At 47.2% G+C, this 27,869-nt stretch overlaps 13 protein-coding genes across 13 annotated transcripts; 6 read left to right on the forward strand and 7 right to left on the reverse strand.

Annotated features, from left to right (window-relative positions):
- Positions 1–166: 166 nt before the first annotated feature.
- Positions 167–1,070, reverse strand: F5891DRAFT_957359 (kinase-like protein; the record flags this gene model as incomplete). Its single annotated transcript, XM_041375477.1, has 5 exons — positions 167–382; positions 432–641; positions 699–736; positions 793–823; positions 879–1,070. Coding segments are annotated over 5 exons (687 nt in total), but the record flags the coding sequence as incomplete, so codon positions are not given.
- Positions 1,071–3,380: 2,310 nt separating this feature from the next.
- Positions 3,381–4,648, reverse strand: F5891DRAFT_1048994 (histone-fold-containing protein). Its single transcript, XM_041362401.1, has 6 exons — positions 4,583–4,648; positions 4,347–4,528; positions 4,248–4,293; positions 3,924–4,150; positions 3,786–3,872; positions 3,381–3,667 (listed from the first exon to the last, which is right to left on the reverse strand). The coding sequence occupies exons 2-6, from the start codon at positions 4,515–4,517 to the stop codon at positions 3,623–3,625; spliced, it is 576 nt and encodes a 191-aa protein (XP_041222896.1). The 5' UTR covers positions 4,518–4,528; positions 4,583–4,648; the 3' UTR covers positions 3,381–3,622.
- Positions 4,649–5,963: 1,315 nt separating this feature from the next.
- On the forward strand, positions 5,964–7,164 carry F5891DRAFT_957277 (kinase-like domain-containing protein; the record flags this gene model as incomplete). The annotated part of the gene is made up of 7 exons (XM_041375472.1): positions 5,964–6,083; positions 6,131–6,193; positions 6,244–6,429; positions 6,481–6,511; positions 6,565–6,602; positions 6,653–6,874; positions 6,925–7,164. The coding sequence occupies 7 exons, from the start codon at positions 5,964–5,966 to the stop codon at positions 7,162–7,164; spliced, it is 900 nt and encodes a 299-aa protein (XP_041222897.1).
- A 287-nt stretch (positions 7,165–7,451) lies between these two features.
- On the forward strand, positions 7,452–9,405 carry F5891DRAFT_534997 (kinase-like domain-containing protein). The gene is made up of 11 exons (XM_041372147.1): positions 7,452–7,616; positions 7,690–7,767; positions 7,821–7,943; positions 7,997–8,073; positions 8,129–8,261; positions 8,359–8,367; positions 8,416–8,601; positions 8,667–8,697; positions 8,749–8,786; positions 8,845–9,063; positions 9,124–9,405. The coding sequence occupies exons 2-11, from the start codon at positions 7,756–7,758 to the stop codon at positions 9,352–9,354; spliced, it is 1,059 nt and encodes a 352-aa protein (XP_041222898.1). The 5' UTR covers positions 7,452–7,616; positions 7,690–7,755; the 3' UTR covers positions 9,355–9,405.
- Positions 9,406–9,540: 135 nt separating this feature from the next.
- Positions 9,541–11,339, forward strand: F5891DRAFT_535026 (kinase-like domain-containing protein). Its single transcript, XM_041372148.1, has 9 exons — positions 9,541–9,895; positions 9,997–10,022; positions 10,084–10,195; positions 10,246–10,305; positions 10,357–10,542; positions 10,598–10,628; positions 10,682–10,719; positions 10,767–10,991; positions 11,040–11,339. Exons 1-9 carry the CDS (start codon positions 9,785–9,787, stop codon positions 11,244–11,246), a joined length of 996 nt encoding a protein of 331 aa, XP_041222899.1. The 5' UTR covers positions 9,541–9,784; the 3' UTR covers positions 11,247–11,339.
- A 1,280-nt stretch (positions 11,340–12,619) lies between these two features.
- On the reverse strand, positions 12,620–13,372 carry F5891DRAFT_957381 (uncharacterized protein; the record flags this gene model as incomplete). Its single annotated transcript, XM_041375482.1, has 1 exon — positions 12,620–13,372. The coding sequence occupies one exon, from the start codon at positions 13,370–13,372 to the stop codon at positions 12,620–12,622; it is 753 nt and encodes a 250-aa protein (XP_041222900.1).
- Positions 13,373–13,934: 562 nt separating this feature from the next.
- On the reverse strand, positions 13,935–14,785 carry F5891DRAFT_1049015 (uncharacterized protein). Its single transcript, XM_041362402.1, has 3 exons — positions 14,470–14,785; positions 14,341–14,410; positions 13,935–14,287 (listed from the first exon to the last, which is right to left on the reverse strand). Exons 1-3 carry the CDS (start codon positions 14,757–14,759, stop codon positions 14,072–14,074), a joined length of 576 nt encoding a protein of 191 aa, XP_041222901.1. The 5' UTR covers positions 14,760–14,785; the 3' UTR covers positions 13,935–14,071.
- Positions 14,786–15,303: 518 nt separating this feature from the next.
- F5891DRAFT_535102 (uncharacterized protein) lies at positions 15,304–17,121 on the forward strand. Its single transcript, XM_041372149.1, has 8 exons — positions 15,304–15,505; positions 15,561–15,666; positions 15,718–15,784; positions 15,839–16,140; positions 16,187–16,329; positions 16,380–16,557; positions 16,610–16,726; positions 16,778–17,121. The coding sequence occupies exons 1-8, from the start codon at positions 15,383–15,385 to the stop codon at positions 16,993–16,995; spliced, it is 1,254 nt and encodes a 417-aa protein (XP_041222902.1). The 5' UTR covers positions 15,304–15,382; the 3' UTR covers positions 16,996–17,121.
- Positions 17,122–17,247: 126 nt separating this feature from the next.
- F5891DRAFT_957271 (uncharacterized protein) lies at positions 17,248–17,977 on the reverse strand (the record flags this gene model as incomplete). The annotated part of the gene is made up of 3 exons (XM_041375471.1): positions 17,248–17,481; positions 17,552–17,621; positions 17,676–17,977. 3 exons carry the CDS (start codon positions 17,975–17,977, stop codon positions 17,248–17,250), a joined length of 606 nt encoding a protein of 201 aa, XP_041222903.1.
- Positions 17,978–19,035: 1,058 nt separating this feature from the next.
- On the forward strand, positions 19,036–20,073 carry F5891DRAFT_1129944 (class II aldolase/adducin N-terminal; the record flags this gene model as incomplete). Its single annotated transcript, XM_041364463.1, has 6 exons — positions 19,036–19,092; positions 19,162–19,250; positions 19,301–19,580; positions 19,682–19,865; positions 19,918–19,952; positions 20,002–20,073. The coding sequence occupies 6 exons, from the start codon at positions 19,036–19,038 to the stop codon at positions 20,071–20,073; spliced, it is 717 nt and encodes a 238-aa protein (XP_041222904.1).
- Positions 20,074–23,365: 3,292 nt separating this feature from the next.
- Positions 23,366–24,093, reverse strand: F5891DRAFT_957371 (optic atrophy 3 protein-domain-containing protein; the record flags this gene model as incomplete). Its single annotated transcript, XM_041375479.1, has 4 exons — positions 23,366–23,723; positions 23,774–23,899; positions 23,957–24,003; positions 24,058–24,093. 4 exons carry the CDS (start codon positions 24,091–24,093, stop codon positions 23,366–23,368), a joined length of 567 nt encoding a protein of 188 aa, XP_041222905.1.
- Positions 24,094–24,443: 350 nt separating this feature from the next.
- Positions 24,444–26,292, forward strand: F5891DRAFT_1049040 (RNA pol II accessory factor, Cdc73 family-domain-containing protein). The gene is made up of 7 exons (XM_041362403.1): positions 24,444–24,866; positions 24,917–25,140; positions 25,188–25,308; positions 25,357–25,444; positions 25,501–25,787; positions 25,843–25,919; positions 25,971–26,292. Exons 1-7 carry the CDS (start codon positions 24,476–24,478, stop codon positions 26,073–26,075), a joined length of 1,293 nt encoding a protein of 430 aa, XP_041222906.1. The 5' UTR covers positions 24,444–24,475; the 3' UTR covers positions 26,076–26,292.
- F5891DRAFT_1049044 (dihydroorotase) lies at positions 26,293–27,855 on the reverse strand. Its single transcript, XM_041362404.1, has 2 exons — positions 27,603–27,855; positions 26,293–27,547 (listed from the first exon to the last, which is right to left on the reverse strand). The coding sequence occupies exons 1-2, from the start codon at positions 27,777–27,779 to the stop codon at positions 26,609–26,611; spliced, it is 1,116 nt and encodes a 371-aa protein (XP_041222907.1). The 5' UTR covers positions 27,780–27,855; the 3' UTR covers positions 26,293–26,608.
- Positions 27,856–27,869: the final 14 nt, after the last annotated feature.

Raw genomic sequence — 27,869 nt, forward strand, 5'->3', positions numbered from 1 at the left:
ACGATCAGACAACGAATAACGTGGATGAGCAAATGGAATTTAACGGTGAGGTAAGAGATAAGATCCGCAACGTATGAGTAACGCAGTATGAGTAACCAAACATTCGTCAATACCGTGTGGTGTTCAATCGCGGCGTCGATTACATGCGAAGACCGTAAGCCCTGGGTTAACACATAGCATCTCTATAGTGAGACATCAAATCTCGGACATCAGCAATAGGAGGTCGCTGTGATGACTCAACCCAACATTGCTCGATAAAGTTCCAGTGACAATCTTCAATAGCAGGGATGTCTGGACGCTTAGGCTTGACACCTTTGAGGATGGCCACAACCACCTGGTGATCACTGCGAATGTTACAGTACGGCTGCTTGCCTGATAAGACCTGACGCAAATGAGAACAAGAGCGCTGTAAATACACGTTGTCGACAGACCTGGTATGCGATGCATCCAAATGAGTAAATGTCACTTTCTAGTCTTGGTGAGCTAGATGCATCCTCGGTGTCTGGAACTTCGAAGAGCTCAGGCGCAGACCATCGTACGTTACTCCTGATGTAAGAGGTCCCGTTCAGGTCGGAACATGTAGTCAAGAGCCCATAGTCTGCTACAAGAGCCCTTCCGTCTTTATTGATGAGTACATTGCTCTAAGAGGAAACGGAGACGTGAGCAGTGTCATATATCTGCATACCACAGTTGCTTACACCTGTGAGATCCGCATGAACCACCCCCTTAGAGTGGACTAGGCACAATATACTGTCAGCTTATCTTAATGCAATGCAAAATGACATGGCATACGATATTGAAGACCAGCAGCTACATCAGCAAGCTGTTAAGGCGCTCTTGAGTCGTGGTGCAGCTAATTATCATTGAGGAAGACTTACCAAAGTGAACTTGTGAGCCCCAGAGAGACTGTCATAGTTTTTACCAAGATACGTGCTCAAGGATCCGTTGGTCATCCATGGAAATACGATGGCTGGTACTGGACCAAATCCGTAGGTAATCCCGTACAATGAAAGAATGTTATCATGACGCAGTAGTTTCCACTTGCGGAAGTCATCCATTAACCTCTGCAAATATTCTCATATCAATATTCGAGCGAGTGTTCTACATCATGTCGGCGCACCTCGTTGACAATTTTCTTGAAACTGTCATCCTGAATTTCGATCCTGACACATTTAACCGCCACCTTAAGACTCATCATCAGATGTCAGAATTTACTACGAAACCCGAACCAACCTCCACATTGCTATCTTTGTCTGAGAACATGCATTTCCATACGTCACCGAAACTGCCCTGGGCAGTAGCATATGCCAATTCCTTCACGACCTTCGCAGTAAGATCGACCGGGCGTCTGAAAATAATTTTGGTACATAAGTCAGCTTCATTCAAGGTAAAGCCCGTCTACTCACTCATTATCATTGGAGCCTACATCCAGGTGTGTCGCGCCCGACGTTTCTGTTTCCAGTTGGACTTTCCGCCATTTCTTAGGCAGCACACTCAGGCTGAAAATCCACGCGGAAAGAGTATTCATCTGTCACCCTGGCAACGTAATGAGGTCAAAATCTTATAGGCCCGGGGCAGTTGGGGTAACCACAGAATGAGAATAAATACTAGGCTTTGCGAAATCCCTCTTTATATCGACGTTCAAGAGGCTGAGTGTAGCGGCGCTAGACTTATGGGAATTTGCCACGACCACCGCAATGCCCCGTCGCATCAACGTAAAAACGGTTGGACAGCCGTCACTTGTGTAAATTTGGCAAAGGTCAACTTGAACTGTTCAAGTCTTAGCTGTATCCTGTACAGTATCAGAATGAACAAGTCCCAGAGACTCTGGAATTCCATGCTCTCGGCTATGCTCCCAATAAATTGAGGATCTCTTGACCAAATGCTTAAGATAAGGCGAACACTACGCATTTTTTTCGGTGTTCTCGGGCCGATGTTCGCGCAGTAACGTTGGATGTATAAAATTTCAGTGCCTACTAATCATCCGAATGCAATGGAACTCTCGTTCCTCGGGAGTCTTGGAAATCGAAGAGGTAAATTCTTGATAATATTTACAGGAAGCAATACACGTACTTGAAGTATAATTGTCCATACGTGATATCACATCATATTGACAAACATTAACGTTAACTGCAGAAGAAGCACCTCATCGAAAACCACACTTTCTTTGATTACTATGTAGCTAGCTGAAAAAAGACGTAGTCGCCTAAGACTCCGTGTTATGCACGAGCACGTTGACAAGTAAGCCAAGAAAGTGGGTATTACTCTTATTCGGCCGAATGCCACTCACGTAGATTCGCTATATGATCTCGCTAAGGCATCGCAGAATTTGAGTTCACTGTATCGTAACTCATGAGTGACCAACAGTTCAGATGGAGTAAGAAGAATGGCGTACAGCACCAACATTCAAAGCTGCATGCAGAGCTACTAGCTAATTATATAATTACCTTGTGATGCCGAAAGAGCTTCAAGCTTCAAGCTCGGGTCCCAACTGAGATTTGTCTGCTCGTAGCGATATGCTGGTCTCAAGACATAGTATAGTAACACAGGGAGCAGCCTTAAGATGGAAGGGATCGTGTCGGACCCAAGATCGAAACTTGAAATGTTGAAGACTCACGTAAACTCATCCTGAACTATAATTGAGAGAGATCATCACCATATCATAGTGCGTATCCGGATCTCGCGCTGCCGCCTGGTATATTTGTGGGGTCTCTGAATCTTGACTCGCGGCGTATGTCGCTAGTTCATAGCCATCGATATCCTATGTAGCTATGAGGCGACGATCATGATACAGAGTACGCATGAGGCGATCAATTGACCAGTCTCACCTTTGAGACTGTCACAAGGCGGTTGGTGACGGATTCAGATTATAGCCATGCATCAGGGAAACGTAATTCACTACAGAATGCTACAGAGCGCTCTGTAACATTCCGTAGCACAATCCAACCCGCTGATAGGCTGATTCAGTCGATATTGAATAGATCTAATACTTGATAAACGTCAGAACATATGCGCTGTGGCAGACCGTGCGCGTGATCAGCGGAAAAAATTATGATGTTCACAAAATCAATCATGGTGTGGTAGTAAGTAAACCGTAATTACAAGTTGTAAGGCTTTAGACCACTGCCAATGGTCCTGGCAAACAAATCTTGAAGCAGTGGATTAGAAGTACTATTATGTGACTCATCTGGAATACTAATCTTTACTTGAACCGATGCAAGTCACGCTGACAGAATGTTCATGGATTTATATACTGACTTTCTGGAATAAAAGATGAAATGTTAAGACGCAGCCATAAGTGTCTCGAGTCTACATAGCCAGCCGTAGTATGTTCCTCTAAGATATTTCTCACGCTTGCAGTGCATGTTGACTAACGACAATGAAGTATGCCACAGGAATGACCTTTCGATTGCTGACTATGGTTCTAAGGAGGCCCTTGGCTCACTAGGGGTAGAGCACGGTGTAACAAATCTAATCGGTGTAGGTATGACAATAGATGCCGAACGTCCTACCGCAAAGTGCTGTGATGCTGTTAAAATGGAGACCTTCCTGCGCAACCTGGCGCAACCCTATGTCAAATCTATGATGTGAACTACTATACATCGGCGGATGTTTGGATGGGTCACGGTGCATGTATTGCATTCGATGGCGCTAATAGGGACTGCAGCTGTGAAAAGCGATTGTAAGAACGTCATACATCCAGCGCAGTTCTCAGGAGTGGGAGAAAACAGGGTCCCAGGAGATAGAATAGGGTCTACCACCACAAAGTGTATTACAATTCTTACCTGATCCAGTACCACTGCCGAGGGCAAATTGCCAGATTCATCGCCTGTATGGTGTTCAGAATCCTGATGAGTAGCAGCTTGACTCGGCTAGATGGAAGTTCATTGAGAAGTACGACAGGTTTTATTGGTAACACGTACACCTGCGACTAAGTTCGTCATACTCGACCCAGATCCTCCCGCAGCACCAGTCCCTGTACCACTCTGAGTCAATCCCGTAAGTCCCTCCTCTCTCGGGACAATATCTATGAGGAAGTCGAACTGGTCTGACTTCGCAAGCGCCTTGGCAATATCAGCGCGCGACAGTGTTCGACGCTTATTTGAGTCAGCAATAATAAATGCACGAGCAGTTATTTCCGAAATAAAGACTTTGATAGGGAAGTTGCGTGAAATTTTATGTGACAAAGTGGGGAAGAGAATGTGAACATCAAGTTTTTGTGACGAAAAGGATAACACCGGACGCACTTTCACACGCTTTGCAAAATAAGATGGGTGCGTCTGCTGCGATCATCTGTGAACGTAGTAAGCGAGAACTCTGCATTGTTCTATGACGGAGTGACATACCTTTACGTCTGGATCGCTCTTCATGACTTTCTTAATGCGAGCGAGAGGGAGTGGAGGATGCCTGTAGTCTGGTGTCTCTTGCTCTGCTGCATCCACTTGCCGCTGCCAAAATGAACGAAGGAAATCATTGAGGGGCTCCCCGGACTGCACGTATGGGGTGGTGGGCGACATTAAAGAATAGGTGGGAAGATCTGTCGATCGTATAGGGTATTAGTAACCTTAACCCTAGACTAAGGGCAACCACAATTTATTGGGCTTGCTCAACAAGCGCCCATCCAACCAGCTTTATTTCTGAAAATTTCCACTTGCCACTTTGTCACATTGGACGCGCTGAATTTAATATGCGGGCCTTGGTAATGTAGAAAAGACTCTTCGTTGCGGGAAACTATACCTGCTGTGACTATGCAGCAGACTCAATCAAGCTTGGTATGAGTTACAGCTTCAATATGTGCAAGGCTGTGTCTACATATACATAAGAGGGTGCCCTCTATTCAATCTCAATCCCATGGAAAGTGTTTTGAGAGTTCAAGTGGATAGGTCCGTTAATATCCATATCATTTATTTTCATGTCATAAATAACCATCTTAGTTTGGTTGACTTGGAGAAGTCACGCAGTATAGAACAGCTGTCTTCCATGACGATAGTATGCCTAGGGGAGGCGGAGAAGTTGCAAGTTCATATCGAAGTGGCGAGCTGCGGTGAAGAACTCCAGATGCAAGGTCTTGATGGAAGGTCAGGGTTTATTACTTGCACGTTCCCAGACCCTTGATCCGTGGACAAATATGTTTTTGGCCATCAATCACAGGCAACTACTTCACTATATCCCGCAAACTCCTATCACTGGCAGTCTGTCGATTGCTTTTGATGCATGTGGTGGATTAGCTCTGCGTTAAATATGGTTCAATTGCAGCGTGGTGAGTCGCCTAGCGCTCGTCTGTATCCATGAAGGAAAATCATTTATGTGCACCAACCTTTCTTACTGTGTCTTTCCCCATGTGCAGTAGTAGAGCATGGTCTCTTCATCCTTCATCAGTATTATTTCGTGGTGTTGGTCCATTCTTTGTTTTCAATTCTCAAGAGGACTGGCCGGATCAGATCCATGCATTGGTAGTAAAGATCCGAATGCGGACCATGATGATGTTCCAAACGATGCTGTCAATGGACCATCTCGTGCTTGTTGTCAAGAACATGAGCTTTTAGAGCGCAAGTCTGTAAGTGATTCTTGAAGATCCTTCCGCTGTGGTGCATCTTCATACCGATTTATGGAAGAACTGATTTATACTACGGCAGACTACTGAAACTTTGGTCTCGCCCAGAAGTCAAGACTCAGCTGGCGATGTTTTACGTGCTAGATTCTCGTCTGGTACAGCAAGTTTACTTTCTAGAATGCCAACTCAACTTTACACCACAGATCCACACCATAAACCAGTGAAACGAACATACAAGCTCCAAGTTTTCTCCAAAATGCTTCAGACATTCCAATTTCGGGTGACGTCACTTGGAGTATCTCCCATCAGTTCTCCACAGTCAATTCCCCACCCGAATCTTAATGATCAAAGAAACCAGTGAGACCTCAGCCAAACATTACGGCATCGAGGCTGACTTCAATGATTCAGAATGGATAGCCTGCCTGATCTAACTGGCCAACTAAACCGCACAAGTGCTTATGCTACTTCTTTCGGAGGCCTGAGTGACATCTGGCGATGTACATGGGACAGAAGTGGTAGCATTATCGCAGTGAGTGCGTCCCGATGTTCATGTTCGAGTCTGACGAAGACATACAGGTAGCTGTGAAGTCAATCAGGAGTCAAGCACTAGATGAAGATGATGCGAAGAAAAAGAGCAGGGTGCGTAAGTGTACTCCGTACAATTCGGTGTTGCTTATTGGTTGTTATAGAGGCTTCGCCGCGAGCTCAAAGTTTGGTTGAGACTTAGACATGATAACATCGTTCCACTGTACGGCACTGTATCAGGCTTTGGCCAATTCGTTGCCTTGGTTTGCCCCTGGTATGACAACGGATCGCTTTCAAGTTATCTGGAATCCCACGGCGAAAATTTGTCCATAATCAATCGTTTCCAACTGGTCTGTCTTGTATGCAATGATCTGTCTGAAAGCGTACTCATACCTTCGTAGCTCAGTGACATTTCCGCGGGTCTTCAATATCGTGAGTGACTAGCTTAGTTTTGCAACATAGTTGATAATGGTTCTTTTGCCCAGTTCACTCGTGCTCTGTTGTTCATGGCGACCTTACTGGGGTGAGAAGAGGGTTTCCTGAATTTGTTACTGGTGATATTCACATCTGCAGTCCAATGTCCTCATCTCATCCGATGGGAGGGCTCATCTATCCGACTTTGGTCTCTCCGTTATAGTTGCGGAGTTCGCGGGCACGTCATATTTCACGTCTGCCTTGAATGGCACTGTGCGATGGATAGCACCCGAACTTCTTGCAATTCCTGAAGAAGAAGGCGCAATCACGATCCCGACATCAAACAGCGACGTATATTCGTTTGGATGTATTTTTTTCCAGGTTTGCCCAATATTACATTCCTTCAACACTGAGCCTCACCCTTGCGCCAGGTATTGACGGGAAAAGCACCTTACTCCGAGTTCAAGCGAGACGCACAAGTTGTGGTCGCAATTTCTCTCGGAACAAAACCGTTGCGTCCCGAGTTTCCCACGATCATTGATAGCCATTGGAGTTTTATTCTGAATTGCTGGTCTACTATCGAGGACTGTAGACCATCTTCTCAGCAGGTAGATGAATACATCAAAGGCCAGCTTCACTTCTTACAGCATGACACATCATCTCTCGACTAATCTCTTGAGTCTGGCTTACCATCATGACTGTCTGTACGGACCTTACTTCTTACTCGTGCAACAAAACCTATTTGAACCAAGTCCTGTATTCTCGGATGTTCCTCTATATAGTAAGCACCGTATAACAATCATGGCTGCAACTCTTCATTCGGTATAACTAAGAAGTGGGCCACTCACATCAGTAATCCGTCACAGGCTATTATCTCATACAACGAGGCCACGCTCTCCATGAATAGCTCCTGAATGTTGTTGGAGCACCCAAATCTGTCGTGAAGAAGCCAGTGTCACAACACCTTGCATATATGTCATAGATCGCTCTGATGGCGATCATCCACTATCTAACACTGCTCACAAGCACTGTCGTTCGTCTTACCCAAATCATCTCAGTGCTGATCACCTCATTGCTAGAGCGTCAAGGATGACTTGATGTCTCGCTCGGGATGGTAATTACAGTGAGCGCTCTTTGCGTCTGAATCTTATTCTTTGAGTTTCTCCGGCACCGGTATCTCAGGCTGAACCTGACAGGTCAACGTGCCAACCATAGTGATCTACCAGATCTAGGGCCTGTTTTCTTGCATAAAAGGTGGTATAATGACTTGTGTGGTACTGTACTTATTCTCTTCCTACCTTACTGTTACTTTCTGATGTCGGAACAGAACGCCGAGTCACCAGTTAGCCCAACTCGTGGCTGGTCCACAAATCCAATTTGGGAAGCAGTCCTCCGTATTCTGCCCTCCTTGAAGCCACCTGTGAACGGCTGTTCCGATCCAGTTGTCCTAGTGTGTAATTCTACTTCCTTTGTCAAGAGTAACTGTCGAACCATTTACTGCAGGATCAACCTTGGATCGACATGTTGCATCACATAGAGGCATTACAGCGAGTCACAAGCCATGAAGCTAGTGAACCAATGTTGGTGGCTCAGCGATTCTAGCATTTCACTCTAAATCATATCATGGCAAATCAGAAACCTTCACCCAATAGACGGCCTTCCTGATCTCAGTGGACAGATCAGGGACAAGGGTGCCTTCCCTGACAGCATTGGCGGATTCAGCGATGTATGGAAATGTACATGGATTGGGAAGAATATGAATCTAAAGGTTGGTCTGAATTACGCCCGTCAACCCCGCACTGACTGTCCTCTAGGTTGCTGTCAAAACAATCAGAGTTCAACCTGATGTTAATGATAGAGAGAAGAAGAGTAGGGTAAGCTGTCTACATCCTCTGTGATCCCACGATCTCATTCCGTTTTAGCGATTGTGCAAGGAGGCAAAGATATGGGCCACCCTGGAAGATGCACACATTTTGCCGCTCATCGGACTTACATGGGGGTTTGGTCCTCTTCCAGCCCTAGTTTGTCCATGGGTTGAGAACGGTTCACTGCAATCTTATCTGGAATTGAAGAATAGGGATCTCTCTTTGGAGTGGAGATTCCACATTGTAAGTACCTGTTCGATCCTCTGATTTCACCAAACAAGGCCGACTTACGTAGTTGATACTCCAAGCTCCTAGGATTGGTATCAGCGATCTCATATCGTGAGTACTCTCGAACAAGTACACGGCGATTTTTTATTTATGGACTTCTAGTTCATTCGAAGGACGTCGTACATGGTGACATCACAGGAGTGGGTTCATGAACTATAATCATGATATTCATTCGGGATTTGACATTTTCATCTGCAGTCGAACATACTGATTAACGGACGAGGGGAGCCACTTTTATCAGATTTTGGCCTCTCCTCTCTGGACGTGGAGCTCACGGGAAATTCATACTTCACATCCTGCAAACCAGGGAATGTACGATGGGCTGCGCCAGAATTGTTGATTCCCCTGCAAGACGGATCTCCGTGCCGTGCGTGTGTAAAGAGCGATATTTACTCTGTGGGCTGCGTGATGCTGCAGGCAAGTCAGTCAGCCATGTTGTGGTAGAATATTGCTGATATGATGTTGGTTCTACGACAGGTACTTTCTGGCCGCGTGCCCTACGATATTTGGACCGATTTTATGGTCATCAACGCGAAGTTCAACGGCAAGGAACCTCTACGAATTCTCGAACCTCCCATTGATGACCGTCATTGGGAATTCATGAGGCGCTGCTGGCGTAAGAAGCAAGAACGATCTGTAACAGTCAAGGATATAGCCGACTTCATCAGAAGGGAACTGGATGATTCACGGAAGTTTGGAAGGTTATAACTTGAAGTGGTTGCCTAGTACATATACTGAGTATTCTTTACTGCATTTGACTCGTTCTATCGAGTACTATATATATAATATGTATCTGTGTTGTATCTGTGCTAGTTTAGTCTCGCCGGCGGCCGCCGCGGCGATAACTTTGAAAAGGTATCTCAGAGAAGAACCAGCGCAAACAGCAACTTGAACCAAACTTCGAAGTTGAAATGCTCCATGCTCCAACCCCCCAATATCGCAACATCTCATGACGCGTGTACGGAGAGAGGCGAATTGAAGCTTGTAGCGGGAGAAACGCTTGCCATAATGCAGTGACGATGAATTATGTGAAAATTTGAATCATTTCACACTGCTAGCGCCTTAGCGACTATAAGTTAACGTACATTTGCATTCCTCTCAAACTTTGCCCCCGAAGTGCTGGCACTTACTGTAACTGATGTCTGAGTCTGAACACGACAACCGTTTTTCAGCCCAGTCATGGGTTGGAGCTGTCATTGAATTCCTCCGACAGTTGCCTCTTCCGAGTCCGGGCTGGTGGCAAGATCAGGTAAGTTCCACTTTTTTTCTATGCTCAAGCTCGAGCAGCACCTCCTCAGTCATTCGTGTACCTTTTCCACAGTATGCTGACGCGCATTGCATTCGAATTAGGCGCATTCCACCAACCGTCAGACAAGGTATCATTCATTTCTACTCACTTGAAGTCACTTCAACACTAACGTACACCGTGTTATTCAGTGGTATTCTTACGGGACAACTAGAAGGAAGGGGATCCTATCCTACAACATACGGAGGGTATTGTGATGTGTGGAAGTGCAGCTGGAGGAGGAAGGATTCCGGAACCATTGGGGTATTTATATCTCATTGGTGTTTGAGAGTACATTAACTGACGAATCACAGGTAGCAGTTAAATCTGTTAGGATACACGGAAGTGACTTAGACAAAGAACGGAAGAGCAAGGCGAGTCCTTCGGGTTGGCCTTCCTGCTGGTGTACTCAATGTGAAATACAGAGATTGAGCAAGGCAATTGAAGGATGGCTGGAATTGGATCACGATAATGTGATGCCAATTTTCGGCATGGCACTTGGATTTGGCCCATTACCAGCCTTGGTGTGCCCATGGATGGAGAATGGCACTCTGACACATTACTTGGAGCAGAACTACCATCAAATTACCGCCTCAGCCCGAAAGGCACTGGTAAGCAGTCATCACAATTATCACAATTGCTGTCCCATTTCACGAGATGATATAGCTTTTGGAAATCATTTCCGCAGTTCTTTATCGTACGCATTGAACTTTCTTCTACTACTTCCGCCAATTTAAGTTTTTGTGACAGTGCATGATCATGGCGTTATCCACGGAAGTCTTTCTGGGGTATGGATTATTCGATCCTATTAGGCGACATTAATTCATCGTTTTAGTCGAATGTCTTCATCAACGATCTCGGACGAGCATGTGTGGCTGACTTCGGGATGGCAGCTCTACTATTGGAGTTTTCTAGCGAGTCATATTTCTCTTCTTCCATTGGAGGGGCGGTGAGATGGATCGGACCAGAGCTTTTCCAAGTTCCGGACGACTCAAGCGATTCTGTGGGCTTCCCTAGTACTCAAGGTGATGTATATTCCTTTGGATGTATCATGCTTCAAGTGCGTATTTTTGCGTGTCAGTGAATATGTCCTCAGCATCGCCCCTAGGTTCTTTCTGGCAAAATCCCATATCATTACTTCCAGCGTGACACACAGGTCTTCTTTGCGATATCTACAGGCGTCAAGCCATTGCACCCAGACACCTCCTGTGTCAATGACGCTCAATGGAGCGTTATCCAGCAATGCTGGTTGGCTCCACGACAACGCCCCATTATGGAAAAACTCCACTATCTCGTTAATGAACTAGAGGTCTGATTCATGAGGCTTCCTTGTTACGGCCTTACGAACCTTGTCTCCCTAGGTGCTATAGTCCTAGCACAGCACGAACCCGCGATGATTTGCACTATTGATAGGTACCCACCGCCAAGCTCGGGTTCTTGGAGTTCGCGTGTTATTTTTCCATAATCACTTGTAATGTTTCATATCCGTGCTATGTCCCAATGTCGAATACTGAGCGTGCGCAGGCTGACGTATCACATTGTTGTCGACACTGTTCAAGAGACGCTGATCCTAAGCATCACATCAGCACGTTTTTCAAGACATCAGCCTCCCACAGTTTCGCCACCGTCGAGGGCACGATGGGTATGCGTGTTGAAGTATCTGATATCGGAAATGACGTGACTCATATCCGACTTTGGGTTCTGACTTGAGTGGCGACTTGTGGCGACGAGCTATTGTACCTATTGATCACCGGTGTGTCATGCACATGCGGGATTTGGGCATCAATGTGTCCATGAATCATAAATCCTCAGCTGTCCATACACCTGACTTGATTCATTTCATGATGATCCGAGTTGCTTCACAAATGGAGATAGGTCATGGCGAGAGTTTCAAACAGTGCAGAGTCAGGTATGTATCTCCCCAAGCTTGCGCCTACATGCCATCCTCGCTTAGGAAACGAGACCCTGAAATAGAATTGAAGGTATCTGTGGTTTCGTACATAAGACTGGGCCATTGAATGTGCAAAAATATCCTGGTGACGTGACAATCTCAAATACAGACGTATGAGCAAGATAGGGTACTAAGAAACGGCCGCATTCTAGTTATCTAAACGCTTGGTGCCTGGAGGGTCAGGCCTCAGGCCTCAGGGTGAACCTAATGTGCTTGTTTTTGGACACGGTAGGCAGGACTCATTGTAAATAATGCGTGGCAAAAGTCGTACAGGACATCGCTTCGAGTGATGCAATTGATTAGCGAATTTCGGGGTTTATTCGAATACTGCTACCAATTCAGCGACGAGTTCGGAGAAACGTGACTTCAGTGCTCGAGGGTCGAGGTATTGCTGTACTACAGGATGCCCACCATGATATCATCGGCGGACCATCTGAGTGAACATACACCGAACCTGGCAGACTACATGCAGTTGATGAATGATCAAATTGCAGCGGGAGTACGGCACGCCCAGAGAAAGTATTTACGGAAACGGCGTTAATGTTCTTCCTCTGCAACAAACACCGCGGGCTGAAGATGTCACAATCACAAGTGTATGTGTGCAAAACTGACAAGAGAAGACGCATTTCAAGTCAACGCCAGCGATTTGATAGGTCTGATAGAGAAGGACTCACTTCTTAAACAGCAACAGAGTGAATAACCAGAGGATACGCACAATTTCTATGTACAGCTCGCGCTTATATTTCCATCTTGACATCGACTTCGTGCGGTGATTGGGTCTCTCCTATGGTTTTTTGATGGCGTATGCTATTTTTCACGCATTGCCATACTTCCGCCGCGGCTTCTCGTGCCACCTCTCTAGCCCTTACAAGTTCAGCCTGATCAAATGATGACCCAGGGCGAGCGCTGTAAGTCGACCAAACATCCTCGCAGGGTGGAGCACTTCCTTTTATCGGCCCTGACAGCGCGAATCCAAACAAGAAAGCAAAACATCCACCTCCCTCAAGCACAACATCGTCGGCTACGTCAACCTCCACGGAAATAGCGCTTCCCTTCTTCACTCTACCGACAGGAACTGCGCAAACCACACCCCGCATCGCGATTGAACCGGCGTTGATAAGAGCAAGCGTGCATGCATTTATTTCGGCTGCGAGAAGGGCATAACCGGGGGTCGGATTCGTCAGGGCTTGAACGACGACCTGGATGAGAGTGCGAGGATGTTGTGCGAGAAGACAGGAACGTTCTACGATCTCTCGTATTGCCATTCCACGTGATTTCTCTGCCGTTCCTGGAACCGATGAGAGTGGACGGACGTACACTTCGACGGTTGCGCGAGCGGGGTGCTCAGCTGCTAGACGGGCTGTGATGGGACCACTGACTGAAGCAAGAGCTGAGCAAGAAGGGTGGAAGGAGAATCTAGCTGATCCGTCGACGCCATCGAGGCCTTCTTCGGAGGAGATGCTGATCGATCGCAGAGCTGTGGATGACATGGTCGTATTAGATGGCCGTTTCAAGTTGGATGTTCATGTTTTTGCAAAGGGAGGGAAACCTAAAAATGGGGTTAGGGTTCCTGATCAAATTTCTCACATGCTCATGGAGGATGAACGAGTTCTCGCTTATATCTGTAAAACTCCTTTGCCTTGATATTTTCCAAGGCTGGATCGCAGCATGAAGAGAGTAATAGAACACATTATTGACATGGAAGTACTCTCCGCGCGCTTTTTTACGTTGTTCCGCGAAAAAATGACAATTATCTTGATCCCCAATCCCATAACACAAGTATGACTTTAATTGGTAGGATTACTGGAGGCTCAGTTCGTATTCAAGGTCTGACGTTACTGACAGAATCTTGTGGGAGGCTCATTAACGCGAATACTGGCACTGGGAGCTGCAGACTGCATCTGAAACATCTCAATTCTTGTTGTGTTGTCATGGCCTAACATTTAATCAATATTTGGCGAGAGCTTGTTCCTGACAGTGTCTACTGGCATGGCACGTTGGGAAATCGATACTCTGGTGGTGAGTTTAGAGGCACACAAGTCGATCCCACGATTGCCTGAATCGATAGTAACATTCCGCCTGACCACTGATAACAAGTAAACCGAATTATGTACGACATGTATGAGTAAGTCCCAGTGAGATAAGTAAGTTGTACTTCTGCGAAGATGTCCTAAACCCTATGACAGCATTTATGAAGTCTTGTCCGCCCCGCTGGATCCTACAAAGACATCGATAAGCCTGTCTTCTGAAATTACTCGTTGCCTCTGGAGCAGATAAGCCAGTAGAATATCTTCCCGTAAAGGCTCTGCGTCATATTCCAGTAAAAACGCAGGCTTTCCATTTGACACTGTGGCATGAAATGAACATGATGCTATTGGTCTGTCCAAGTCATATTGAGCGTAAACCTGCAAGACAGGCAGTGGTGAGAAAAGGTACTTTGGTGAAGAAGAGAACTCACCTTTTGACGATGGCTCGAGATTATCTTCCACACGTATGGCCCGTAATCGGTCCCCATGACAAAAGCAGTTCTACAGTAGCTAGCTCATGAATTCTCCAAAGGTCGTCCTGCAGGTAAAGCACGGCTTACGTTCCGTCTGCAAGCCTAGTTTTTCGGAGCCATTTTTGCACGCTGATCGGTGCGTTACCATTCCGTTCTGGGAACGAAATAGTATTTGGGAGAATTTCTCGCTGGTGGAAGATAGCAGCAATCCGACCAGGAGTACGACGGTCGTTGACTATCATCTGTTTCCCATCGTCGGTGATCGTGTACAGTGGGATACCAGGGTGTGCGTAGAATGTGGCATTCTTTGAATCAGTACTGGTTAGGAAGTAGGGTGTAGGCGGAGTGGGGTTGACGAGCGTCGTTGTAGAGTCCATGGTGGATCGATGTCTGAGACGAGTCTGGGAAATGTCAATGGCGTCAGCGTTAAATCTGGCCGAACATGAGAAGCGACGAAGTGTCACTAATGTTTACACCTCGATTGAGTAGGAGTACGTACCTTGTACCCAAGCCAGTTCGCTACATGTGGCACGAGAACTTTTCGCATGATGATCTGGGCACGTATCAACCATCATCCGGTAAGAGTCCTGTCAGTCGGACTCAAACATCCATAACAATATCGAGTTTCAGAATCAGGACGAAAGCCCACATTACGATCTAGATGAAAGCAACCGTGTCACGAATTTCCTCTTGGGGACTTTGAGCGCTGGGTGACTGAAGTTTTGATTTAATTAATAGGAATGATCATTGAACATTCTATAATGGGCTGTCTGGACTCTGGGGACTGGGGTTGTCCCGACGCTAATGGCCATCCTGATGTTCGCCATTTGGTGCATACAGAGGAGTCGCAGTCCCAAATTGTGCGTACGATGAGCATGTAGACGTAGTACAAGTCAAAATCAGCAATTAGTAACTAAATATAATTCCCACCCGATTTCTGACCGCAAGTTCACAGCTACTTATATATCTTAGACCAACTTTAGACTACCATTTAGACCATATGTCGACCGTTCGTGCCACATACACAGCCCGACATTTTGTTCTATTCGGGTCAAGATGTCAAGTTCACCGTAGCTTGCCAGGTCGGACCAACCTTCGAGGATTGGCAACCTCCACAGAAGGAGTAAGTCGGTGCGAACCTGCTAGGCCAAGCATTATCCTCACACACTTCTATTCAGACCCTCAAGAAAACAGGCCTGTACGAATTTCATATCAAGAACGATGCGAAGATGGTGCCATTCGCCGGATATCAAATGCCTGTTGCCTACGGGAACGTTGGCCAAGGTGCGGTCACAGTCGGCTTTGAGAAGCATCGCAATAATGATTTATTTCTAGGTGCCAGTCACGCCCACGTCCGTACCGATGCTGGTTTATTCGATGTTGGGCACATGGTACAATCCAAGTCGGTCGAGTTCTGCATTCATCATTACCAAACTGCAAACTGAAACAAAACAAGTTTCCGGGGACACACTGTTACAGCGTTTTTAGAGTGGTTAACGCCCTCGTCGCTAACGTCCCTCGCCCCGTATACCTCTACCTTATCGGTTCTCCTGAATGAAAAAGGCGGCATTATCGATGACACCGTCATCACGAAGCACTCAGAAGATGCCTATTACGTGGTGACAAATGCTGGAAGACGGGACAGGGATCTTGCGTGGTTCAAAGAGAAGCTTGAAGAGTGGAATGCTAGTGATAGCGCAAAAAGTGGGAAGGTAGAGCACGAGATCTTGGAGGATTGGGGACTTGTTGCATTGCAGGGTCAGTGTGACCTAACTGGTTTCTCTAAATTCTGACTGTGTTTCAGGTCCTGCCGCTGCGCAGTATTTGCAGCGCTTGACCTCCTTTGATTTACGTGAGCTAACGTTTGGCAAGTCTGCTTTTGTGCCCATTGAAGGTTTCAACCTGCACGTCGCTCGGGGAGGCTATACCGGCGAAGACGGGTTTGAGGTGGACACACATCGACTATTTTTAAGGCTTGCTTTCTCACAAAATTTTAGATCTCGATACCACCATCTCAAACGTTGGATGTCACTAAATTGCTTTGCAACGCTCCAGTGCAGCTGGCTGGTCTGGGTGCTCGGGACTCTCTACGTGTAGAAGCTGGCATGTGTTTATATGGTAATGACTTGGATGAGGATACTACACCTGTCGAGGCCGGTTTGTCTTGGGTAATCGGTGAGAATCACTTCTCGTGAGAATGATGTAATGAAACTGACTGCACGTTCAGGTAAGGAACGTAAAGAAACTGGAGGTTTTATTGGAGCGGAAGGGGTACGTAAACATTTGAAAGATGGCCCTCCAAGACGCCGAGTGGGATTCATAGTGGATGGTGCACCCGCACGACGTGAGAGCAGTTGCTACCTCATTTCGTGAATTTGATGCTAACACTTCACAGAGGGCGCCCAAATATACTCATCGCCTCAAAAAGAATTGATTGGCGCGGTCACATCAGGTATTCCTTCCCCCATGCTTGGGAAAAATATTGCGATGGGCTATGTGAAGTCTGGCTTCCATAAGAAAGGTACCGAGGTTGATATCGATGTCCGAAACAGGATGAGGAAGGCCATCGTTACACCGATGCCTTTCATGAAACCAAATTATTGGAGGGGATGAACAGGGTGGACCTGTGTACGCTTTCGCCTGCTCAACTTAGGCGATCGACGATAATTTTATTTACACTAAGTAAATGTATCAACTTCTGGTATGCATGTCTTCTTCAAGTCCGCGCGTGCGTCCCCGTATACAATCCCAAAGAATGGTACCCCCCTTTTAGCTGGGGGACCAGTTCACCTCAAGAACATCTATGGCTTTCCAAACCAAGCGCTCTGCATCTCAGATCCATGACGTGGATCCACATCCAGGCAATCACGGTGTATCAACGTGATATCCCAATACCGTTCGATTTTGCTCGAACTTGCCCCCGCCGACGACGATGTTCTTTTCAGATATTCTTAGGCGTTGTTCAAGAATCAAGAAGGATATGATGACGTCGTCACGAATAAGCTCCGCTTCTCCCTGCATGATCACTGCGAAGTTTTGAGTTCGTGTTCCCTGTTGGAGGTGCGCAATAGGATTGGACATGTCATCCTTCCGATATAACTGACAGAACGTAATTCACGGGAGCAAACGTCAGAGTGGCACAGAGGCGATGCATCGCGTGTTGACTTACAGCAAGCCGGTAATCGGCGTCCGACTTCCAAACATAAGTTCCATGCGCAGTCTCGATGGAGTGGATATGACTGTGGTACACTGTCAGTCACCTGGACTGCGCTCACCTATACTAGCCCACGTACTGTCCGTTCTCAAGCTTGCTTTTCTGCAGCCATTTACTAAGGTTTATTGAAGAGCCACCATTTCTGTTAGGAAACGTGATGGTGTCTGGCAGGATATCTCTTCTGTCGATCCGAGCCAACAGATGATTGCCACGAGCATCATAGATGTCTGTCCGCTTGTCTGACTTCGCGTCGGTGACCACCGAGTACAATGGAGAAGCCGGTTGGTTATTGAATATCTTTGTGTTTTTCATATTCTCTAGGCTGAAATTGTATGATTTAGGTGGGGCGGGTTTTGTCACCGCTGAGGCTGTTGCCTGCATTGTGCGAAAGATGAGCGAAGGTAGGGTGTGCTTTGTACTAGACGCATGGGTGACACACCCAATTTATAGAATACAAGCTTTTGAGGCTGTGCAGCTAAGACATTCAAACGTCATATGTCAGGCGGTACGATGCGGTATGGAGTAATACAGCCCCACAGATACAGCTTAAACTGTTCCTGGATATAAACTACGAACCAGTAAGGAACCATGCCTAAAGATCTCGTGTGCACAGGTTGGGAGATACCGCCGTGACCGTGCCTGGCACTGCGGTCCCGCCCTCGAGAGGTACTAAGAAACACGGATTGCGATGTCTTCTTTTTACCCGTTTAGGCTAACCTAATGCCGACGACAGTACATGTGATTCGGTGCTAAGTATGCTGTATCAGACTTTGATCATTAACACTTGTCCATTGGTTCGAGCAATGTCTTCTAGAAACGGACCTTGCATCGGTTGTAGAAAATAGTGTAACGACAGATGAGAGCTTTCGTCACGTAGCTCAGAGCTCGTATTGATAGTCTCGCTGCTTGCGTCACCAGATGGCCTCCGGGAGCCGCGTCGTGCGTATGCGGTACACATCTCGTGCGCCCAATTTGTCATGATTTGCAAGCTACCGGCATGACTGTGGCTGTTCTTATCTCTGGTGCTGCTGTGAATACAGGCTCACCCATAGTGTGGATTATAGCACAGCTTATGCTTACCGGGCTTCCTCAGCAGGCTATGGCTCGTGGATCCTCTGGGCTCGGTTAGGCCCGCGCTTCTAGATCCTGTATACATAATACAGACCTTCCGGTACATCGCGATTAGAAGGCTGGATCAAATTTCCCTTGGGTATACTGCTCATGCACCATGGCGGAGACAGAAAGATGCGGAACAGGAGGTTAGAAGACAGACGCAAGTACTAACAGCAAAAAACGCGCAGTAGCAACGCAGTAGTATGACGACGCCCTAATAGCCACCGAGCCGCCGGTTATGGCGAGCTTATACACTAACCTATTGTAGGGTTAGGGTCAGGTAGTCACTATCGAACTTTGATATTGCCATCTAACTATCGGATACAATGTCTGCCAGCATAGATCAAGAAGATGCACTTGTAACGTCCACCGATCCTCTCCATGTGAGCCGTATCTGTCAAATGTTGACTCGACTTGTGATACTAATCATGAATCTCATCGCCGATGATTAGCCCGCAAATCTTATATCAGAGTTATGTGCATCCTTCTACAGATTGGGATGGGTGACCGGTACTGGCGGAGGTATCAGTATTCGCACTGAGTTCGTTTCTTGTCGGCTGTACCTTACCCGCACTGATCGGTTTCCGGTAGCGATAAGGTGTACATCGCTCCCTCGGGCGTACAGAAGGAGCGCATCGAGCCTTTGCATATATTCGTCCTGCCTTATCCCCAGGCAGAGCCGTCTCCACATACCGATAGGATTTTCCTTCGTCGCCCAAAGTTGAACTTGAAAGAGTCTGCATGTACCCCGCTTTTCTGGAATGCTTTTACGGTCCGTAACGCTGGCTCCTGTATACACACTCATTCTCAGAACGCGGTGATGGCAACACTGCTCTGGGAGAAAGAGAAGATGTTCAAAATTTCCCATCAAGTGAGTCGGGCTAGTATGCTATGAGCATTTCATACTGATCTTGTTTTACAGGAGGTATTGAGCTTTTACTTTGTATTCTCCTTTCATTGATCTCTCGAGAGATGATCAAGGGTGTCCGAATTGGCGGAAATGGCCCGACCCTTTCGTACCTTGACACCCTTGAGGTCCCGATCATCAACAATACGCCTAACGAAGAAGATTTAAAGGACAGCATGAAAGAGGCCATGGAGCAGTATCCCAGGGCCGCTGGTATCCTCGTTTTGCGTCACGGTATCTATGTATGGGGTATGTCATCGGCCGATCACTTCGGTTTCTACGTGTTAACTTCCTCCATCAGGCGACGATTGGCAGAAAGCGAAAACACAGACAGAGGTCAGTCACAACACATTTTAGATTTAGGTTAAAAGCTTAATCATATCAGTGCCTGGATTACTTGTTGGAAATAGGAGTCAAAATGAAGTTAGCTGGTTTACCGACGGTACTCAATGAATGAGCGCTGGATGCTCAACCTGTGATCTATTTAGGGAAACGAATGTTACAATTAGCACCTCGCCACTGATGCCATCACAGACCTGAACCACGAGACTTCGGAATATGAGTGTAACAACCTCCTGTGACTATATCGTTCTACTAACGTGACCATGATGTGTTTCGGTTACTCACGTTCTTATGCCCCGTTTGCATGAACATTAATCCTGGTGGGTATTGGATGCAGATACACGAGAAAATGCCGTTTCTCTTTGAGTTGTAATCGATTAGCAACCTTTTGACTGCATCACATGCACGAGAAGCACGGCCCGATTGCACAGATCCCTGCATTCCCTAGAATCATAGTGCCGTGAAGAATTCTGCCACCCAGGCTGGCTGCTGACGACGTATACAACAGTGTCACGTAAACATCTGGATGTAATGTGCGATCGTACCTCCGAGTCCAATTACGGCAAGAGTAAGATTCAAGGGGTCGAGAGGCATACGCTGAATCAACAGGAGGAAGTAATTTCATTGGTCAAAGACTCAAGATATACAGTAGATTCGATATACAATAGAACAGTAATACAATCGCGTTAGGTTCATGCAGTGGGTACGGAAAGGACTAGACTACGGAGATAATGCCGCAAGTCGCTCATCTGTGTCTCCTCAAGGTTTGTAAAATGTCTGCCGCGCAACACAGCAATCATGGCTGCCAATATCCACAGCCCACAATCGTAAGCGTTGGTCTGGCATGGAGCAACCTGATCCAACCAGGTCAGCAAGCAACGTTACATAGTGTGAGCAACAGAACCTACGTTTAACATCCGACCTCGCCAGCCCTCGAGATCAATTTGAACGTCGCTGTGTAGTCGACGTGCTATAGTGAGGTACCGTTGGATCAATTTCATGATGTCCTGTAAAAAACATTTCGGTCATGCGGTTATTACCTAGTATAAAAAATAAAAGAACACACCTCTACATCCGGTCCCCAAGCTTCCTCATCAGCAAGACTGTCAAACAGATGGAACTGTTTAGTCTTGAAATAGATTATACAGATCACCCAATGGCCGCCGACGACATTTGTTCGATGGATTGGGAGGATCCACACATCTTTCTCCCAATAGGAAGTCCAGCATGTGTTGCGCCAGATGCGCTCGTCAGCTGCCTTGGCCCTGATGCGAGGAAGGTCGAAGGTGGATAATATAGCGCAGTTCACAGCTGGGATTTTGAACTGGGAATAGAGGATTGCAGCGCAACCATTGATGACCCCGTCATTGAGACGTGCCGTAGGAGAATTGAGACATGCAATGTCCTTTTGCTCAAATATTTGACGATAGAATCCATCACGTGGGGGGCGGATCCTTGTAGTGACTACGTCGGGTACGATGGGAAGGCGGTCTTCTGGTGGGATGCAGAAGTCGTCCATTAACAAATCCTACGCAGACCTTAAGTAAGGATATGATATCCACGACGGTTCACGTCAACATACCTTGGAAAAGCCACTAGCATCACGCATGTTAGTATTGCCCTCCAGGGAGCCGGCTTGCTCAACCTCAGACTCCGTGGGACCTGCTGGGACCTGTACCGCATCCTCACCGACAGGATACGCACCCCCTAGCAACGATTGCATGTTACGCGGGTTATGGTATACTGAAGGGGCCTCAGAGTACGTGGTGTATTGAGGCTGAGGTACAAAAGACTGAGCAACAGGCGAATAGTTGGCGGTATTGTAGGTGCTGCCGGGCAATGGGCCTGGTCGTCTGATGGTAAGCGTCGAAAGGAATGGCTACAAATATGGCGAACTTACCTTGGAGAGGTTGACCAAGCGAAGGATTTGTACCCACTGAGATCCCTCCTGTGACATCGAAAGATGTACTATGGGGTGCTGGTTGTTGCACGAAGACGCGGTCTCGAAAAGCCGTGAACGATGTTGAAATCACACTGTTGATAATAGCATCGAGCTCGTAGAATTCTGCTTGAGGGTCGACGGTACTATTATATCCGCACGGATGCCCCGTCGCGACATCTGACAGGGAGTTGTCAAGAAGCTTGAAAAAGCGCCTGCGGGTCTCCTGAATTTCCTCGCGGACACGTCCTTCTAACATGTCAAGGTGATCGAGACATAATTGTATGGCTGGTCTCGTTGAATCTAGTTTAGACATCTTTCTTAGACGCGAAGACAACAGGTTTTGTAGCAACGATCTGGATGAATTTATGGTAAGTTCATGTCGTCGTCTATGAAGCATAAGTAGGCTTACTTTGCGTTTGCAGATTCCAGTAGCAAGGGAAATGGTGCAAATGTGGCAGAATATGGCAAGTCTTTGCGAGAGCGGGGAATGAGAGACAAACGTTGGAGGCTTTTATCTAAGCTCCATGACCGTGGCAGTGGTCGACTTATGCCTATGGAGGGTCTAGTGGATCAAGGTCTAGTGGATCGAGGGTCTACTAGTGGATCAGTGCCCATTTTGGGCCTGGTGGGATCATGCCATAGTGGTCTGGTGGGTCCGTGCCACTGGATGGCCTGGCGGGTTCATGCCCACGATTCTGGTAGGCCCTAATCAAGGCAAAACTGACATTCTTCATGCCTTTGAAACCCTGGTCCGGATCATCCTCGCGAGCTGCATGTTGGTAACTTAAGGTTCTTATAGATATTGGTGATTGAAGGAGGGATTGGCCATAAGTATAGGGTGAGTCCAAGACGAGTCAGAAGTGAAATTAGCGCGCGAACAGCCCACGTCCGTGGCAAGGTTCCGGTTAGCGCTTAGGCACGCATGAGCTGCTGCGCTCGTCGCGCTGTACTAGGCAGTAGGATCTCGTGCACCCGAACAGTTTTTCCTAGTAATCAAGAGTTTTGTCACTTGAACGGACAAGTTCGATTCTTGCCATGGGCAGGACCACGGTGGGCGATGAAACGTAGCAGCGTAAGGCGCCTACCCCCGAATAATATTATTGCTTCGAGTACACGGCCAGGAGGAGGGACGAAAGTCGCATTCTTGGAGGTGAATTCATGTGTGATCGTTTCTCTCGAAAAGCTCGCATGGTCCAAAGATGATGCCTATGCCTTTCAGTATTGAACTGGTACCGTCATGTACTGCGGCAAGTTCGTATCCTGCGTCAGATATTTTAGAGAGGAGCTGCATGACATTAATTATTCGAGTGTAGATAGCAAAGAGGTATGGCGAGGACTATGCGGAGAGACATCCTCTAGAATTAGCAGCATAAGCAAGTGGTCAAAATCCGAGAAAAACTCGAGCGACCTCTACACAGATGGAGAGGGCGCAAGTATTCTAACTGAGACTCACGGGCGGTCTATGTCAAGGTGATACCCTCGACGTGGTCGGCGCAAGCTCCACCCTAGGAATTTTCAATGGCGTATCTTCAAACTCTGCCCATCCGCCTCGAAGCCCGATCTCCACCACCCGCTCGACGATTCTCGCCAGCTCATTATTCCGTGCACGTTCTGATTCGACATCCCCCAAGCTTTCCTGGATTCTCTCCAGACGCTCTGTGAGTGATGCGACGTTCGCAGAGAGCTCCTCAATTCGTTCGTTAACGTCGCCTCGCTGTTTGGACTGACTTCGAGACGATCGCCATGTTTCGCCTATTATTAACAGTGCGGCGACTGAAAACAAGAAACCTTCTGCTAATGCATTGGCACCATTTTCGATTGCTCTGAGATGCGAATGAAAAAGAATCGGATATGAAAATGATGAAATGCACACCTCGTTTCTGATAATGGTTTGACATGTTGCCTGGCCGGTTCACCGAGGATATTCGTCCTCAGCTTAATTTCGCCCACATGCATCCTCTGAGCAAGGGAAATACATATCGAACGGAAGGTTTCGTGCCTAGAAAAATCTCAGAATCTGAATAAGAATCAACAAAAGTTGAACCACTGCACATACTGCTTTGCCTGGTTCTTTATTTGTGCGGAGATGGGCTTCGCAAGTGTCTGTCACATCTGGACTGAGATCTCGAGGTAATGCAGGAATTTGGCTCGACTCACTCGAATAACAAGGGTAGCAAGTTTGACGGTAGCCATGTCGCTGTATGTTGGGGCCGGAGTCTTGCTAGTCAGAGCAGAGCAACGTCAAAGATACTAGTTTAGAGCACTATGCCGAATCCGCACGTCAGCTCAGAGCCGTCGGACCTGAACTAACTTGAACACCCAAGAGTTGTCAATAGACTACCAGAGGAAATGTAAAACAAGTAGAACGAGACGTCTTCAATGAGCGGGATGGCACAACTTATACCTTTCGAAAGACACAGCACCTCCGGGTTGCTGAACCAAAGCCTTCGCACTGTCGACCGCTTATTGAGGGGTCGCTCAATCTCATTATGTAAGCCCCTCTTAGCGCTGTGTCTTGTGGGTTTTAGTACTTATTGACTTGCTATTAACAGCGCTTTCTTGTTCACTAACTACGATGAGCTCAACGATGGACTCAGACCCGCTATTGGCTCTACGTCATGCGATCAAAACCAAATCTCCAATAACGTATGTCGCAAATTCTGAGCCTACAACTTCCCTTCTTGCTGCATCCCACATCGTTCTGTCTCCGACTCTTTCGCTTCCAAAATCAACTACAACACGCTATTCGAAACCTGGAACCTCTGCATCTTCGCCGTCGGATTTCTTCACCCTTGAAGCCGTATATTTAGCATGGCTCCTCCGTGATGCGCCTGTTGCAGAATACATGAAACAGGCTCGGGACAACGGTCTTGCAGTGGGATTCGTGAGCGTTACGGAGAGGAAGAGCATTGTCGAATGGCTGGAAGGCAAGGTAAATGATTTGAAACGAATAGTGCCGCTTGCAGGTATGTGGATATATAAACCCTACCTGGAGATGTCACCGAGCTTCCTGCAGCAGCAGAGTCGACAACACCTCCAGGCACACCTACCCACCCCGGCGCAGCCACAATGCCCCTCATTACTCCGAAGCGCACAGCGCATACTGCAGATACCACCACCACTCCCTCAAAGCGACGTTACGTTGCTGATCAACAAGATGTTGAAGTTGTAAAACGGATCAAGCAGAATGAGGTTGAGCTGCGCGACAGGAATACCGTACTACGAGGAACAAAACCAAATGTAAGTCTGAATCCTATCTTGTATCTGTTTTACCAACGGCGTTCCAGAACTTCTCTGCCTTACGAGCTACATACTCTGAAAGATTGAAGAAGCTTAAGGAGACAAAACCTGGGGCTACCCCAGTTTCTGCGCCAACTGCTGGTCTTCCCATGCAGTCCCGCAAAGCTAGTAGGTTCTCGTTTTAAACATCTTACTCAAAACTCTGATTGGCTGCAGAAAATTTATACCCTATCATCATGATTTCCTCTTCTCCGACTGCTCTTATAACTATGCATAATGTCAAGCGTTTCCTTCAAGAATCACTGTGCGTTCTGCTCCACAAACCAAATAGTTTTCGTTATTGATGTCTTGCTCTCGTAGATTCGAGTCTTCCTCGGCAGCGCGTGAACGTGCTGCAGCTGCAGGCAATTCCCGCGCTGAGGATGTCATTCATATTGACAGGCGGCGTGTACCGCCTTCTTCATCCTCACAACCTACGTCTACGTCTCGCGGGGACATTCAACGGTACTTTGTTGTTGATAGCACTGACGCTTTGCAGAAATTTGGTGCGGATGCATGGGAACGTGTTGTCTGCGTGATGACCACCGGTCAAGCATGGCAGTTCCGTCCGTACCGGTGGAGTGAGCCCCGAGCTCTGTTCCATCACGGTACGCGGTTCTCCTCTCACTGATTCCAATCGCTGATGATCCTGGGCTGCTTTAGTGAAAGGCGTATATGTTTCATGGGCAAATGATCCGCCCAACACAAAGATTAAAGACTGGAATGTTACGGAACTGAAGGTGTGCCTTGGCCTTTCCATCCTTTCATTTAGGCTTATAACATCACGCTAGATCGACCCACACAGACGACACATTGACAAGTCTGTTGTGGCGCATTTTTGGCAGCTCATTGATGACTGGACAATCGCCAACAAGCCGTGGTTGATCAAGTCATGATGTATGATGTTCTGCTTTCGATCCGTTATTGGTGGCAGCGAGCTGCTGAAACAAGGATCAGCTTTATTTCCCCGTTTTTCACTGGTTTGTACCTTTTGAGCCTCCTTTACCGGAGATGCTCGCTTATGTATCGGAATTTCATTTCTTGTACTCAACAAACATAACATGTAAGGACCGACGACCTACAGGTGAATCTGTGGGCGATTATAAGCCAAACATAGAGAATGTGAAAATAAGAATCGGAAGTGTCCATGCAAGCTGGCTATGTCAAGGATCACGGCGAGAGTCTCGCCTGGATGGTAGCTATGAGAGCAGTGGTCCAAGTTCACGTCATGACCATGACAATATGCTCAACCTGCAGCTGCATGCGGCTAAAATTTGCAAAATGTAGGTTACAAGGTGAGTGGACTGCTTACATGCCATGTAAGTACAAAGTTGAATCACAGTGTGGGCGAGAACCAGTCTCCCATAGTCAGACCATGCACGAACGAAGACAGCCGTTCTTTTTCGCCTTCGAACATCTCGCCCCTCGATCATTCCTTGATATTCACGATCTGCCACTCGATCTGTCTGTTTGCCCAGAAAGGCACGACTGTCTTCCCCTCACTGCTATATTTAGCCTGCACACTCACCCCTTGCACCTTCTCAACAAAAACCTTCGGAGCATCTGAATCCGCCGGAATCTGATAAAATCTGCGCCCAAAATTACTCGTAAAATCAGCCAACCTGTCGATCGCACCGAACGAATCGAGGAGGTGCGCGACGAGTGGGAGAAGGATAGGAGATGTATAAACCCCTGCTGCACACCCGCTTGTCGCTGTCGCTGTCGATTTTGAGAGGCTCGGATGCGGTGCAGAATCAGAGCCAAGGAAGAATTTCTTGTTGCCGGATTTGATAGCTTCTTGAAGAGCGCGACGATCATCTGGAAACTTGGCGACAGGTTTGCAGAAGTGGAAAGATTGGCCTGCCCAATCATCGACTGTGAGGGAGAGGTGGTGCGCTGTGATTGTGCATGCGACATTGTCACCGCAGGCTTTGACAGCATTGATGGCTGCTGCAGTCGTTGCATGTTCGAGAACGATACGCAGCTTGGGATATTTGTTCGCTAGGTTTGCGAGAACGGGAAGGAAACGTTCCTCAGCGTTGAGGACGCAGATGTTTTTGGAGTGGTCGGATGGAATTTCTCCGTGAAGGTTAAGCACGATGCCGTGCACCTCCATCGCTTTGAATAGCTCATCGTATTTATCATAACTCTCGATTCCTTCGTCCGAGTTCGTGGTTACGCCACGAGGATACGATTTGACGCCGACAATACCCGCAGCCTTCCAATTCTTGACATCGTTGGGATGGAGAGCGTCGGAAAGATAGAGCGTCATGAGGAACTCCACTTTAGATGATCCAGAGTAATCCTTCAACCTTTTCTTGTATTCGATTGCCATCTCTGTAGTGGTAATTGGAGGCACGAGATTTGGCTGCGATCGTCAAATTGATCGTTGTCCTATGAACTGAGATGTAATCAGCACGTACCATGACATAGGCAAGATAGAAACCACCCTTATAGACGTGGGGGGTAACGAGCCTTGATAATTCACCATCCCTGAGGTGAACATGAAAATCGGCGGGGGCGGTCACTTCTATTATGTCTCCATAATTTGCAGTGGACATGATCGTGATGGAGAGAGCTTCATCTAGCCAAGAGTTCATATTATATATATCCGGTCCGTTCCAGCCCGTTCCGAGGTCGCCTTCGCGATCAGTGCGATGAGCTGTCGTCGGGTACTATATGCATAATTA

The sequence above is a fragment of the Suillus fuscotomentosus genome (genome assembly GCF_016647785.1).
Source record: "Suillus fuscotomentosus strain FC203 chromosome Unknown F5891scaffold_47, whole genome shotgun sequence".
NCBI classification, from domain to species: Eukaryota; Fungi; Basidiomycota; class Agaricomycetes; order Boletales; family Suillaceae; genus Suillus; species Suillus fuscotomentosus.